Source organism: Camelus bactrianus, chromosome 10 (assembly GCF_048773025.1).
Source record: "Camelus bactrianus isolate YW-2024 breed Bactrian camel chromosome 10, ASM4877302v1, whole genome shotgun sequence".
NCBI classification, from domain to species: Eukaryota; Metazoa; Chordata; class Mammalia; order Artiodactyla; family Camelidae; genus Camelus; species Camelus bactrianus.
The window spans coordinates 17,069,812-17,086,646 of NC_133548.1; the positions used below are offsets into that span (position 1 = coordinate 17,069,812).

Genomic DNA, 16,835 nt, shown 5'->3' on the forward strand with positions numbered 1-16,835 from the left:
ATTCTGTTCTTCGGCACACCAACCACATCCCACGAGCTCAAGAGTTGTTGTGTCTAGTGGCTTCTACACTGGGCTGCACAGATTCAGAATTTTTCCATCATCATGGGAAGTTCTATCAGACACCACTGCTGTGGAGGGCCGCTTTGATTGCAGGTAGTACCAAAACTCCTTGGAAATGATGCCACTTTATTGCCTCTTGCTTTTTATAAAAGCGACTTGCTTTTCACCATGTTTACTACAGAAATTAATAATCATACGCCAGTCAGGAAACTGCCTCCTCATGACAGTGAATCCACAATACTTGCATGTTCTCACCTGCCAGTCAGCTTGTGTGGCTCCTTCCATGATTAACAAGGTCCCGTGATCCAAGGGGATCTTTACTCTGTCCACATACGTGTAGTCTCCATTCTCCTCCTAGAAAACAGCATTCATTGCACTGAATGTTCTGTTCCTGTGATCAAGATGCAGACTGTGACACTGGTCAAAGAAATGCCAATCTCCACTCAGCCAGATGGCAGGGCTTCATTTACTGGCTCCGTGACTTGGTAGCTGTTTGGCCTTAGGCAAGTTATTTCACCTTTCTGTTCCTTAATTCACTCATTTGTAAAATGCAGATGATGGTAGTACCTGCCACACAGGGCTGCTGTGAGCCTCAATTGATATACGCGTAAATCACTTGGAGACTGGCACATATTAAGTACAGTAATAACAGCTATTAGCATTAGTATTATCAGCATCCAAAACGCAGAAAAGCACATTCTGGCTTATGAAGGAATTCACAGTCGTTTATACAAGAACTGTTTACATCCACCTTATGCTGTGCCTTGTGTTTTGACATAGTGTTAGGAGAATCGGCTTTCAAACAAGACTTTGGGATTTTGGAGATATATTTTTGTTTCTTGCCAGAACAGTCAACAGCAAGATTTTTTCAAAGAAAGGGGCTCTGCCTCGAACAGAACAGTGTTGCTAAACTGAAGACTGGATGTGGGAGCCTCTGCCAATGGATTACGACTCCTGAGTGCCTAGCATCCAAATGCCTGTGTCTACACTGCCCCTTTCTTCCAGAGCTCAGTCAGTTCATGTCCAATATCATAACGAAGCTTCACAGCTCAGGCTGCAATGTGGCCAACAGGCAGTGTTACTCCTCCTCCACCACTGACAAAGGGGTGCATTAAACCACTTCCTTGCTCACAGCGACAAAGAGCAAGTCAGGAATTAAGACTGGGACAGACCCAAGCTTCCTGATTTCTTCGCCTTCATTGTGGGCAGATCCATCCACTCATCTGCTTTACTTCCGATGCAAAAGATTACACTGAGTTACTGCAGGATTGCTTTCACTGCAACGCTGTGTTTATGTTTATTATTGTAGGGGTGCTTCTGAGAACATAACTGTTTACAATGACTTCCCCCAGGAAAATCAAAATCAAAACAATAATGAACTTTCATAAACAGTCTAGGTTCCAGGCCTCAACTCTTGGCAGTACAGGCAGAAGATACAAGCAATGTTTGAAACAGCTTTTGGTCCCAGGGACTGACTTTGTGCCTGCCATCTTTTGTCTTCCAGTCATAAGTGAGCACCAAAACATTACCTCTGACCCCTCAGCCAGCCAGAGAGCAGCAGGAAGGTGACCCCGTCCTCGAGTGGCCCAGCTCCGTCTCAGAAAAGCAAAAGGCTGCTCTCTGAAAAAAGCATTCCAGAGAAAGGAGCTGTATGCCCTACTAAAGAAAAGATATCAGAAGGGAGAGATTAGAGGGTCCAAGTCTCCTTGATTTAGGCTGTAATGTCAGTTATCAGATAAAGGTTCAACATAGCTAGAAACAGAACTGCCAGTACCCTCTACATAATTCGGAAGTGCTACAGGGCCTTAATCTATAAATCAAGCACAGACACTAGGACAGGAGAGTAAAGTGCAGTAGACAGGAAAGACACTTAACCACAACATGAAGACAATCCTGAAACGAAGATCTCTTAGGACATTAGAACACTGGGATAATACTGCACATCAACTATATTTCAATGTTTAAAAAAAATTAGCAATACACTAAGGAGGAAAAGCATATTCTAGGAAAAAGGAATTGGGTATACAGCAGCCCATAAGCCAAGAAACTAGGGCCCAACCTGTGTACACAGGTGTCTGAGACCAGAAAGTAGGTGTGGGGAGTCATTTGGAGAATTAGCTGAAAAAGTTAAGAGTGAGCATTTGCTAATCTAGTGTTGCTGTGCCAGAGCCACTGTAATAAAATGCAAATTTGACCTCAGAATTCCTCTCCCTTGCTTAAAATACTTTAATGACATCCCAAAGGCTTTAGGATGAAGTTCAAATCCATTAGCTTGGCACCCACGGCTCCTGATGACCTGCCTGCTCCTCCTCTTTAGTTTTGTCTCCTACATCTCTCTCATAGGCCCTGTGCTCCAAATAAATGCAACAACTCAGTTTTCCAAACATGGGAAAAAAATTATTGGGGAGGAAGGGGTGCTAAGGTCAATGGAAAAGAAGCGGTGAGTACAGTAATTCTACCTGGAAGCATGACGCAGGAACAGACCCAGCATGTGAAAGAGAATTCCAAGTGCAGGAGGGAAAAATCAGCATGGACAGAAAGTGATGGTCAACAGAGCCACATTTCACTTAGTGTTCCTAAGATCTGAGTTTTTCAAAAAAGAGAAAGCCTCAGGTTGGTTTGAAACACATTACATACATGGTACAACATGAGTTGTACCAAAGAGCAAAAGAGGGTGAGCCTTCATTTGGGAGGGAGCCACTCTGATCAGTCCGAAGGAGCACACCCTCAGCGAGAGGTGATGTCACTACTCTGCTGCTTGTTATTTGTTCCTCCCAACACTCTTGGCTTAGGAAGCACATTCCTATTTCACAGAAGGAGACAGACAGAAAAAAGGGCAAGAGATTCTACCAAGGCAACACAGAGCTCACTAATGCTTCCTTCTCCTGAGACCAGAGTAGCAACAGACCACAGAGTCACCTTTTAACTTAACCAAGACGTACAAAGACTTTTTTCACTTAGGAAGCAGATAAAAGGCCAGAGGAGCTCACGTGGCTGTGCATAAAGGCTCAGCTGATAAATGGATAAGGGACAGTGGAAGCACGGGTCAGACTGTTTAGAGCAGCGCATAGCTCACTCACAGCCATTAAGCGTGGCTAAATTACCAAAACACGTCTCTGCAACTCTTTTGATTTACTCAGGTCTTTCTTCAAAACAAAACAAAACACACTCCGAAAAAAGCAATGGCTTAAGATAAAATTTTCCATTCCTGATCCCAGTTAAAAGAAACTTTGAGGGGTCACATCAGCCTGCAGCGTGGATTTTGCTGTTGATGCTCTTGGTTTTCCACACAAATAAAAAAAAAGCAAAAAAAAGACACTTTTATATTAATGTTAATCAACATTCTCATTCCTTCCCCAACCACAGCCAGTTCATTTGAATGCTTATAAGTTCCAACGAATGCTGGGCCTTTCCAAGGTTCCACAACTCTCACCAAGATCTGAGCCTATTCAATTTCCTTTAGAAAAATGCTATTTAGGGGAAAAAAAAAGCCTGGGGTGCTTTTATTGCTAAATCATTACCAACCACCCAACAGATAAGAAATCTAAACATTTTTCTTTTCTCTGGAAAAGGACACTTCACGCTGTATGAGATCTACGCAGACTTCTCACATAATCACACCTTTCTTGTCGTAAAAAGGTATCTTAGAAATTACAAACATTGATGCTTGAAAATCATCATTGGCATAGTTTTTTTTCCTACTATAAAAGTAACATAAGTTCACTAGAGTAAATGACATGCTTATAATTACCTGTTCAATGTCTGCCTTCCTGCTCTCTGATAAACTCCATGAGGGGAGGGCTATATTGTCTCTCCCTTTTGAAGTGTGCTCAATGCTTACCACACATATCAATAAAGATGTCCTGAATGACTGAGGAAAAGCACCAAGACAATATAAAAATCACCTTTAATCCTGTCACCTAGAATTTATGCATAATTGTGTACTCTTTCATTTTTAACATTATATTGTGAGCATTTTGTACATCTTAGATATACAGTATTTTAAAAATATGATTATATTCCTTTGTATGAACATGTACTTCCTTCTTTAAACTCACATATTATTTTTTGACCACCTATATATGTTAGGCACTGTGCTGCTGCTAAGGATACAGCAGTGAGGCACACATGGTTGGAGACAGAGATTTTTATATACCAGTAATATTAAAAAAGAAAAGAAAAGCTACTGCAAACAGTAGCTTTGTGCAAAACATCTCTGAGTTTACTTCTAGGATATAGATCCAAAGGGAGAAACTTTAAGGCACTTTGATTTATACTACCAAAATGCTTTCTTAAGAAGGTTGTGGCAATTTATAATTCCATTAGGAAAACATGACAGTACCTACCTCTGGCCACATCACCAATATGAAACATTATCAATTGACAGTGATGAAAAATAATTTAGGGGAGTAATGGTAACTCACTCTTCAAACATAGAGTTCTTTAATTACTACCCAGCTCAGCACTTTTTCACATGTCTATGTGCTATTTGCAGTTCTTCTATTGCAAACTCTCTGTTATGTCCTTTGTCCACTGTTCTATGAGGTGTAAATGTTCTTACTGATTTGTAACCATAGATAGTAAGGTATTTTTCCTTTGTTATACTTTCTGTAAATATTTTTCTCATTTGCTTTTTGCCATTTAACTGCATTTAGGATTTTAACATAGAGTAGCTCAAAAATTTTTAGAGTCAAATCTGCTGATCTTTCTTTGGTTCTCCTTCACGGCTTTTTGCTTAGAAAGCCTTTTCCCATCCTCAGGACAGTTAAATACACAACTGTATTTCCTTTTAGTTAAAAAAAAAGTCTACATTTAACTCTTTAATCCACCTGGAATTGGCTTTCTCCCCACCTCAGGCTTCTTTTTAATAACAATTTCCAGGTACTTAAACCAAGGCATCCTGCTCGGCTTTCTGGACACAATCAACCATGGTGTACACTGCTCAGGTGCCAGGCACGTTAGGGACTATATGTACACAGTATTGCTAATTCTCCCACAACCCTGTAAGGGATGTGATAGCTTCCATTTTACTATAAGCAAAGGTTGCTGGAGGGAAAGTATGTTTCTAATGCAAAAGACTGGCAGAAGGCAGGCAGGCTAGTATTTGAATTTAGACCTATCTGCCTGGCTTCAAAACCTGTATTCTTTCCACTTTACTGTGCCCTCCAAAGTGACCTCTATTCCTTCTGAGATCCTGTAATATTTCCTGTCTGAATTATATGGCACTCTGACTATACTCTAAGGGTCACAAACATGAACAAGTAGCGTAAACAAGGGGCATGGGCCACATGCAACACAGTGGGGTGTGGCTGCGGGGCCTGCAGGTAGGTGGTAGTCACTCTGTAGCGCCCTCACTGGTCCCCTGGTATTGTCCGATTTTCTCAGTTTCCCCGGGAGGCTGATAAGCGGAAATTTTATGTGAGATCTCTTGAGTTATACATTTTTAGCAACTAATTCAGTTTCTTTAAAAACATGCGGGAGTATAAACAAAACAAGTCTGAGGAGCAGATTCAGCTTAAGAGCGGCCCACTTTTGCTGCTGGTGGACCCACCACATGACCCCTTCTTTTACGTCCATGTCGTGCTGTCCCACCTGGCCTCTAAGCTCCCAAGCAAGGCCACGTGCTATCTGCTGGGCTTCTTTAATTCCTCTTTGCCATTCTGCATGGTAGTACCCGAGAGAAAGCTCAGGACACACATGCTACTACAAGTACCGTATTCTAATCTCAGGGACCCCAGTGCGATCCAAAAAGGCCATTCAAAGAAAGATATGCTCACAAATTAATGCTCTTGGTCAACAGTGAAACATTTGGTTTTCTAAGCCATCTCTGATCTCCTAGATGAGCTACTTATCTAAAAATTTTTCCAACTTTTTTACTAAAAGATGCTTAAAAAAACAAAACATATATGAACAGACAGGTCAAACAAAAGAAAGTAGAAGCCCTCTACCTGTTTCTCATCCCCTAAGCTCACAGGAAGCACTTGACATGCAATAACTATTATTAGTTTCTGCACTGGAGGCATCAGGAAAGACTTCGAGGCTACAGTGGGCCCCTGAAGCCTGGAGAGGAGTTAAGTTAATGAGACGGTGGAGCGCATACCTAAGGAGTAAAGAGGTAATTCAACAGAATGGTGCAATCACAGACAACAGTGAGACACCAAAGTAGGCTGGGCATAGATTATGTAAAGATTTGACAGTCTGGCTGAGGAGTTCACATTTTATCCTTTGTTCCAGTAGGAGCAAATGGAGTCTTCTGAGTTGGAGAACAAAGTGATGAAAGCAGTGAGCTCAGTCTTGGCTCTCTGCTCCTCTTTCTCTATTCTCTTGCCCTGAATCGATAATGTGCAATTCCAGAGCTTTACATATTATCTAGATTATTAGTTTCAATTCAACTCAACAAAGAGTTGAACATGCCATGTGGAGCAAGTGACTTAACCCGGGGCCTTGGCCACCTCATCTGCACGATGGGGTAAGAGCAGCGCCGACTTTACAAGACTACCGGAGGACCGCATGTGAAGCACTCAGAACAAAGCCAGGCAGAGAGCCAGTACTATACACTTGTTACTTATCTTGATCTTCTTTACTGTTGTTATTGTTGTTGTCCTGACAATTCCCAAATGATACCTCTAGCACAGGCCTGTCATCTGAACTCTAGACTTCATAGCCAATGTCCTACTTCACGTTTGGAAGTCTCTAGCATCTCAAACCTAGCACATACAAGAAGGAACTCTTGATTTCCTCTACAAATCCTCCCTACACAAGAGCAAAATCAAACGCAAAAATCCCTGCTCCTTCTCTCTCTGAGGAAATACATGTCCATTCACCAACTGCTCAAGCCAGAAACCTAGCTCACTCTCAAAAACATACCTCAAATTCATTAACTTTGTTCCTCCCCACTGCCACCATCTAAGTCCAAATCAGCAGTTTCCCACTAAAAATACTGAAACAACCTTTTATTTAGTCTCCTTCTCGTGTCTCTCCCTGAATTATTCTTCACACAGCAGCCAGAGTGTTCTCTTAAAAATAGAAACCAGATCAAGTCACAACCTCATTTACTTCCAATGCATTTAGAATAAAATCCAAACTCACAGCTCTAACCGTAAGTTATAATTATGTCTCTCTATTCACTTGATTATTCTCTAGTCCCTGCAACATCCATGAGGGCAGGCCCGGTGTTTTTCATATTCACTGCTGTATCCCTGGAGTTGAGCATGGTATCTGCCACATAGTCGGTGCTCAATTAATATTTGGGAGCAGGAGGAGAGAGGTGAGAGGAGGAAGAGAGAGAGAGAGAGAGAGAGAGAGAGAGAGAGAGAAAGAAGAAGCCATTCCTGAATATTCCTGGCATCTGGGTATCAGAACTTAGGGAGAAAAGACTGGAATTAAGGATATCAAGGTGGAAAAAGGTCATTTTCATATTTTAGACATGTGGTAAAGGGAGTCTGGGATGAAGCCACTGTTAAAATGATGAGTTTTTCAGACATTTCAAGAAAAAATTAAGAAGATTTGGGAACCGAAACAATTAAATAAGAGAATAAGGAAGAACTGAAAATAACTTACAAACTTATGATGTAAGACCTAACCAAGAGAATAATGAGATCAAAAACATAAATGGACTTCTGAGCAGGTGGAATTGTGGAGTTTTTTGAAAGAATAATAATAAATTTAATTTTTCAATTTCAGGTTAGAAGTCACATGTGCTGTTATAAGTGGAAATGTCTCATGAACATGTATAAAGTAATAGCTATTACAAGTAGAAATGTCTCATAAACATGTATAAAGTAATAACTAGAACTTGAGATAAAAGTCAAACCTGGAAATAAGAGACTCGGAAGTTGCTTCACCAAAGAAGAAATGGTTGAAGCCACAAGAACAAATGAAATCCCATTTATTTACATACTCAACCAAAATACACACACATACAGAATGCTATATGCTGGGGACATAATGATAAACAAGACAGAAATGGATCTTGCCTATATGGCGTTTACAATCTACTGCCAGTTCATAATCTCCTAAAAAGTAATGCACACAAAGATAACAGAATTAGAGATAATCTTGAATATCCACATGTAAGAGGTTGAATGTAAAGAAAAAAAAAAAAAACTCAAAGGAGGCAGAGAAGTAGCAATGAGAAAAGTGTGAGAACAGCTAAGATAATACAGTATTTCAGAAACTAACAGGAGAAAGAAAAGGCGGCTAACAGATGGCTGAGTTTTAGGCAGAGAGGTGTTAGATACTGGTGACCAACATTACAAGAGAATGACAACTGAGAAAAGGCTAGCGTATATGCCCTTTAGGACAGTGGTCTCAGTTTATCAGCAGCGTGGTGAGGATGGATCCAAAGACCAGGTGTTCTAAAAGTGAGTTAAGTTGTAGGAAAGGGAAACTGCAGATGTAGGCAACTTATTCCAGAATTGGTGCTTCAAAATCAAGAAAAAACAAGAGTGTCTGCAAAATTAAGCAAAGGGTTTTCTCAAGATGGTAACAGGGTAAGGACTTCTCTAGCTTTCCGGTCCAAGAATCAGATAGGTGGTGGAGCTGCTTGATAGGTACGGTCAAGGCTTTTTTGCAGAGTGCAAGGATATTTGAAAACTAAATGCTAGCATGTGCTACAGCACTTAGCATGTGCTACAGCACTTAGCCCCTGCAACCCACTGCCCCCTTAGATGCCCTACCTCCCAACTTACGACTATGCCAATAATGTCCTCCTCTCCTCTTTTCTAATCATTTTTTTCAGCTTGTTTGCCCAATCAAATTGTGGCGTTGCCTTGCCCTTGAGAACCTAGCTGACTTCTAGACTGCTGCATGGATCTCTAAGCTTGCAGCTATATTTCGACTGCAAAGTTGTTCCCATAGCTCCAATATAAGAACACAGCTGGACTTTTTTGTTCATAGTGGTAATGTATTTTTAAAATCTGACAAAACATATTATGGAAATTATGGAAACAGAGTAAAGAGAGGACCCCACAAAGTCATCTCTACAGAATTATTTTGCTGACTTAAACCACACTTTGAATGATCACATCCTTAACATTGATCTGAAATACATTACCTTAAAAAGAGAAGCAGCTGTTTCTGAAATAAGATCTGCCAAAGTAGGAGGATAGCTGGAAAAGCACAGATTTGAAATGACTGAGGTTATCTGTTCAAAACAATTTTGAACTCACTTGCCACACACAAATCTCTGGGTTTTTATCAAACTCTTTCCAGATTTTTGGCATGGATTTGGCATGGAAGGTTCTGGTGAGGTGAGTGAGACTGCTAAGTACGAGCAACTGGCACGGGCAATCAATCATCCTCTACCAGGCACTCCCAGTGATCTTAACAGCGCAATAAGGCAGGGCCTCAGGATGCCTCACTCACTCACAGAGGCAGGTTTGGGAGGTCTGCACTGTTGTTCACTGCAGCAGAGGCTCTCTCTGCACGGATCTAAAACAGCCCTGCAGACCAGACTAGCATGGAGACTCCTGCCTTTCCTTCTGGACTGGACATGGTGAAAGGCAAATGCAGTTTACAGTGAACCACCTGCTGATGGTATTTACTGTTCATATTTGTTGTTGATATGGTACTGGGGGTGAGACCAGGGTTTTTCTTAAATAAGCTTAACTTTGCATTTACTTCTGTAGTTATTCTAAATACACTGAATGTGCATTTGAAACCAGAAGACTTAATGTAATGAAGATTCCACTTTTGGTACTATAATATTCCCAAGAAATGCAACTTAAAGGAACTGCTATCTTGAAAGAGCTTCTACTCAAGACTGTAGCACCAGAAATGAAAGCTCTCCTTCCTTGAAAATCATACGAGAACAAACTCCACGAAGCCTGACCCCAGTAACCAGTATAAGTTCTCCAGTCAACCATTAAATCAGAAACAAACTGGGACATAACCTGATCAGACATAACCCCCCAACCCCTACCCCCGACCCTTCCGCTGCGTCTGCTGGAATTCCCACTCAGTGATGAGCAGAGACCTCTAGATCCACAACTTCACGTGCTCTGAAGGTTCCCTTTATTTCCTTGTCCTAATCAAAACCTAGCTACTTCCAGAAGATTCCAAATTCTTTGAAACCCCTTCCTATGGAAGGTGATCAATCTCACATATCCAGAGAACCAGGAAATACTCATCAACACTATCAGGCCATTATTCCAATGCCTGTCTTAAAAATGCTTGCTCCTTTGAGCTCATGTCATTGAATCTGTCTACCTCTCTTCTCTGCCTTGGTCCCAGGTACACACAAGGTATAACAACCTCCTAATTGGTCTCCTGGCTTCCACTCTTGTTCCTGTCTAGTACAAGCTCCACACAGTAGCAGCTGACCTTGTAAAATTTCAATCATCATGTCACTCTTCTGCTTAACACATTTCAATAGCTTCTTAACGTTCTTAAAATAAAATCCACTCCTTTCTGAGGCTCCTGGTTCTCGGCATGATCTGGCCGCTGCCCACTCCTCCCCTCTCATCACCTCTCCTGGCTTGCTTACTCTTCTCCATGCGGGACCTCCTCCTTCCTCAAACTCACTAAGCTCTTTTCCACCTCAGCTACACAGCATGAAAATGTGATTTGCGAAAGATGAGAAAATTACCAGAAGGCTTAGGAATAGATTTTTAGAGTATAGTAAAGTGGAGGAAAAAACTCTACTATTGAGACAAGGTTTAAAAAAGGTCCAGCTTGCAAGCAGACCCCATACCTAACCAGGGCACAAACAAACTTGACCGATCACTTTGGAAAAGGTTGTTCTCCCAAGACTAAAAGTACTATCAGCAATACAAAACTGAGAGGCTCTGTGCAAAAATTAATTATTCCCAGCGGCAGTCAGGGCATGGATTCTAGCCAGAGACAAGGTCCCAAGGAAGCAAATGATGATTCCAATTCTCAAAGGATCTCGTGCCTGCAGATAATTCAGGACTACTTATCTTTGTCTGCTTAAACATGTACAGATTCATTTACTCTCTCACTCACACTCTCCAAACCATTACATGACCATGACCCTAGAAATAGGAGTTTGAATGCTCACTCCACAGGCCACTACCCTCCCCGAGTCTCCCTTGTGCTCCCTCAATGAATGTCATTTCACAGGACAAGGAAACCTTGGAGGTTAGCTTCCTTGCTGTTTATTTCCTTTTTCAATTTCCACATCTGAAAAGTCACCATAGCACCCACCACTTATAACAGCTTAAAAATTCACTGATTACTGCAACAACTTTCATAGTACCTTTCATGGGAAAACTTTTCTATTACTCCCATAAAGTAGCTACCAAGTATCAACCCCATTTACAATAAAGGAGTAAGTATAAATGAGGTGGATAAGGTCTTTTTACAAACATTAGTGACAGAAACAGGAAACAAAACCCGATTTTCTAAATTTCATCAGAGTACATATTAAAGAGATGAGTTTATCAACAATTTCTTCGAACTAGTTCTTATAATTTCTCAGAACAGCTGCTGTGATCTGAAGATGGACTAATAAGAAGCATAAGTGGCTGGAGAGCGGCAGTGGGGTGCTGGCTGAGGTGGAGGTTTGGCCACTGCTCTGTGAAATGCTACAGTCTAGTTTATCCAGTTCTCAAATCTAAGCTAGTTGGTTTATATTATTTTGGATTCCAATATCCTCCTTTCTTCTAAAGTCCTGGAAAAATACTGGTATTTACGATCAAACTGACCTTTTCATATTCCACTCTTCCCAGCAGTGTGTAAAAAACCAATTAGCTAGGGAGGCACTAGGAACCCTGATTCACTGGGAACTCTCAGAGCCTCTACCATTTCAAGCAGTTTTACAACCATCTTTTCTGGTGATATGAATGGGGTTTATTTACATCCTTCAGAAGGTGCTAGGGAGAGGAATGGTTAGAGAAATAGCCGGCTTGCCTCAATTCAATCACCTCGAGGTGGATGGAAGCCCCTCACACTTTCAGGATTCAGATGATGGATAGAACTTATCCATGGGTAATTTTCTAGAAAACCAAGGCTTTTGGCATCTAAACCTCCGCATCACAAACTTCCTGCTATTATCTAATACCCACCCCCCCTCAACTCAGCCATCACTGTTTCCATGGTAACCGACAGAGAAATAGCAGCCTGCCAAATGGCTTTTGTAGTTCCTTCTCCAGCTTGTTTTTCAGTACAGAATTAAAGCAATACTGGGGAAAGAACCAGATTAATCTTTATAACGGGACACGATACAGTTTGAAAAGTACAACTAGGTTTGGGACAGGAGTGTAGAAAAGCTTTAATAAGCCCAGCTCGGTAGAATAAAAATGGCCCTTGGTTTCTAAAAAATGTCTACTGAGGTATATTTGGTGAGCTTTACTTCTGTCTTAAGACAGTATATCCTTAAGACAGAAGATAGGTATGGTGCCTTAAACTGAATTCACAGAAAGGTGGGATGAACGGGAGAGAAAGATTAGGCAAGTATACTATGCACTCAAGTACCTTATTATCACCAAAGGAAATGGTAATTGACTCTAAAATCAAATGCAGGAGTTGATGCACTTGGACTAGAGGATGGTGAGACAAGGACTGGCATCTTGGAGGAGTCGATGTTAATCCCAGGAACGATGGATGCATGAAGCTGACTGAGCCAACGGCATGAATCAGAGGGTCACTGGTGCTTAGGAAACAAAGATCTCCTTACCAGCTCTGCACAGCGAGAAATTGTTAGGAATGAAATGTGTGGAACTGGGGCAGCTTCCAGAAGATTGGAAGCTACAGAGAACTGCTTCAGGTGCCAGACTGCAGAACAAACAGCTGCTGCAGGGGTAGAGGAGTTTGAATGTTTAAAAAAAAAAGGCTATTTCTCTTTGAAAGTGGCCCAAAACAGATGCTTTTCTGTCTCAAAACTGCATAGTTGAATGAAGTACAGGATATCTCATGATTCTTTTATGTCAGCTTTAGATAAGAAACTTTGACTCAAGTCAAACAGGTTTCACCTTCTCCTCTGATAGGTTAAAACTAACTGGATTTTGAAAGAGATTCCCACCCACAACCCGTAGCACACTCCAACTGTCTTGACAGATGTGAAAATTACAATCTATAGTCGTATAGCAAGATATGCTCCTAGGAGTTATGGGAAGTCAGACTCCTACAAATTCCACACAGAAGACCAACCTAATTTATACTTTCTAATTTATGCTTTTACCTTGAGTTGTATGAATCATGAGTCATGTTCTCAGAGTTCTCACCATAGTTTAGAAAGAAAAGGAGACAGATTTGCAATAACCACTTCCTTTCAATCCTTCAGAAAAGGGATCATTATCTTAAGATAAAGATGATGTACTCTCAGACACATTTCCAAGGCTGTCAACTCAAAGAAAGGCTTGTGCACTTCTAGGTTAGCTAGATTTGTGGAGCCCTAGATTTTAAAAATCTGTTAAAGAAACTTGAAGAAATCTTCCTGAAAGTTTAAACCTGGGTCTTATTTATCCAAGAATGGAATTTATACGTTCTGGGGAAAATTTTAAACTGTATTCACCAATGTATGATTATAATTTCAAATATATTAACCTTCAACTTCCCCATCTTAAACAAAAGCCAGAATTGAAGGGATATAAAGTTGCACCAAATCCAATCATAGTTAAGCTATTCAGGAAGCCAAAAATTAGTACCTGAGGTACTGACACATTTATAGGTCTTCCCAAATGTGTTTCCTTAGCCAACTTTGTTTCAAGATCTCAGACAGATTTCTTATTCGTCAGATCTGTATTTTCATCAAATCAGCTACCATAGTCATAGTATAGATTCCCCTGCTACTGGCAGACAATTAAAGGGACGTAACCACATTTTTAGTGTTTCATGGCCTGTGCTTTCAGTCATGTTCACCAAAATAGACTCTAAAAAGCCTTGAGAAGACAAATCTTCAGTAAGTATGTCAATCTCCCTCTTACACAGAGATTTTGCTCCAAATAGTTACCCTCAGAAATAATGCTATGTGGTAGTTACATTCTCCATCCACAAATTAATCTATAACATAACTGAATTATATTACCAAGGAAAAGCTCTTGATCACCATAAATGTTTTAATATGAGAAAATGAATACCTTCAGCTACCTAGAGGGGAAAAGGAATGGGGGTATTCTGGGCACCAGAACATTGTTAATGCTTAATAGTTGGAAACTGCTTGTACAGTAAAACTAATTATTCAGAAAGCATGTGTTGGGAATTCTTAAGTTTCCAATCTATAAATAGGCCAAAAATGTTTTTAAAAAGGGATGGTGGTAGTGGTGGTGAATGTGCGTGTGTAAAGAAGCAGTAACCAAACATTCAAATACTTGGCAACAAAGAAAATAACTGCAAAGAACGAGAGACTCGGATTATACCCAAGATTATACTGGATATACTAGTTTACCTGCCAATCAAAAAGATGGAAGGATAACTCCGGAAGGAAGGCCGAGTACTAGCATGTGCTAGATCCTGAGCTCCAGAGGGAAAGCTGACTTCCTCTTACTTACTCATTGCTATAGCCCCAGCTCCCAGGATCATGCCTGACAAAAAGTTGGTGTTTGTATGTCTGGCTTGAGAAGAGGGTCTAAACTTTAAAATGAGACACGTGGTGTTTCTCTGCCACTCATGTAACAGGGGACTTATGAAGGGTGGGAGGAATTGTTCACATGTGTGAATCTGGGATTTAACTGAGTAGAAGCTTGCATATGAAAACATAACCATACCTAAAAAGAATATGACCAAAGCTGGGGAGCCTGCTTCTTAAGTGGTACTCTCTGGTACAGGAGAGGGCTGACTGCCAATGAAACTGTGAAGGCTACTCAAAGTGCTCACGGAGCAAGTTCACTCAGAAAGTCGCGGGCAACTGACAATCCCCCACTAACATAGACCAAATTTCTGGGTAAACAAAAGCAAAGAAAACTCAGTCAATGGAAAATATACCAGCAAAAGGTGCTTAATGGTATAAATGCAAAACAACACAAAATGCTTCAAAATACCATGCTTGGAAACCCAAACAGATGTCAGGAAAACAGCCCAAGTCAGTATATCTGATGAAGAACAGACATGAGCACTGACTGCTTGATAATTACATGGTCTGGATTAGGTCATACTCAAAACACAGCCTTGCAGACCTTCCACAATGACTGTGTCTTGTTTAATGTTGTAAGCTGAATGATTAGGAATCCTGGTTAGAAAAAGACACAAACCCTGGAAATAGACAATTTGGTAGAGGTTTGCTCTTTTCTTAATGTTCCTACTATCTTTCTATATATCTTAGTCTTAAAGTTCTACACTCGTTGATTCAAAAGAACTAACAGCCCTTGTAACCCTCAAATGTAATACAGATTAAGAGCTAAGATAAATATAGTTTAGTCACCACTTTTCTGATAATCTGGTTTGAATTTCTTCTCTCTGAAAGAATCAGGGATTCATCTGGATTTCAGCAGCAGGCTAAGAAGGCAGGGACGATGTATGCAATGCTCCCTCACAGAAAAGGGGCAACCCTGCCATGAAGAACACAAAATAAAGGCTTCTTCAGGGGCACCTTCCTTCAGTCTCCTTCCTTTCCCTTCTTGGCCCCTCTAGCTTGAACCTTCCCTTTATAAGTCCTCCTTCCTAGCATTCACCATAATTCCAATTAACTTGAACACTTAGTAGTATCTCTCTCCCACCATCTCCAGGAGGACAAGGACTGTATCTGTCCTTTCCACCAATGGAAATGAACCCCCAGCATCTGGCACAAGGCAGGCAACTTCCGTTGCATCACTAAATGAATAAACGGCCTCTTTGGAAGTCAGAGTCAACCACGGGGTAAACGTTTCATCAACAAAACATGTACTCCTGTCTCCTAAATCTGAAAACAGAAGATTTTCAGGAGCTTAATTTTTTTTCACAGAATATCAGGAGGCAGGAAGAACATAAAATAAATATAGGGGATACTCACTGGTGGGGGCTTCTTCCTCATCTCAAAGATGCGTGTGGCACCAAAACTGAGTGAAGCGATGATGGGGCACCTCCCCAGCGAGGGCTCGTCATCGCTATGCCAGTCCACACTGTCCTTCTCATTCCGGTACAGATTGCAAAGCAGGGAGTTGAAGGTGTGGCCTGTGTTCGCTTCAATTTGGTTCTTTAGTGTGAGCAGCACCGGATGCCACTGCAATCAACAGGCCAAGAAAAGGGGCAGAGATGGTTCACGTAAGACACAAGGTGGCAACCACGTGGGAAAACAGAAAGCGCAAAATCAGTCACGTTATAAACTGGGGCACTGGATAGGCAAACCACTTGAAATGCATAAACAAAAGGCTAGAAGAGTAGCTTAATTCCCTCCCATGACTTCTATTTTGAAGCAAGTTAACCTCTGCAATTTTATTAAGGTATTAAATTTGGTATAGCAATGCCACGATAACCAGGCCTATTCATCCATCTCATCCTTGCCATGTTAAAAGCATGACCCTCACAAAGAAGCAACTGTCAGCATATCCAGGGAAGGCCCTCAGGGCAAACCACTGAGGTGGCAAGTCGAGTAGGAAGTCTGGTTTGCCACCACAGCTGACAGGCCACCAAGAGTTAGCAGATACAGACTGAAGTCTGCAGAATGAAACTACTCTCCTGCTGGGTGGCCCTCTGTTCCATCCCTATTTTACCATGAATGGCAGAACTGCCTTTTAAAAAAGGTATTTAATATTAATTTCCACATTGGTTAACTTCCTAAAAACAGAACTTGAAGAGGAAAAACCCTCTACAGGATGGAATCATAACACGGCTGTGAACTACAGAAGATTTAAGCAGAGTCCACAGCCCTGCCTCCTGAGCACTGAGTTCACTCACGTGGT

At 41.2% G+C, this 16,835-nt stretch overlaps 1 protein-coding gene across 3 annotated transcripts in view; it reads right to left on the minus strand.

Annotated features, from left to right (window-relative positions):
* Nucleotides 1–16,835, minus strand: part of ALKBH3 (alkB homolog 3, alpha-ketoglutarate dependent dioxygenase) — a 74,413-nt gene that overhangs the window by 43,103 nt on the left and 14,475 nt on the right. For 2 of the 3 annotated variants that reach the window (XM_010964653.3, XM_045523824.2), the window contains exons 8-9: nucleotides 15,947–16,156; nucleotides 316–414 (exon numbers count right to left, since the gene is read on the minus strand). In XM_010964653.3, coding sequence (XP_010962955.2) covers nucleotides 316–414; nucleotides 15,947–16,156 — 309 coding nt within the window. The remainder of the gene's footprint in view (nucleotides 1–315; nucleotides 415–15,946; nucleotides 16,157–16,835) is intronic. The other variant, XR_012509611.1, reaches the window with a different exon arrangement.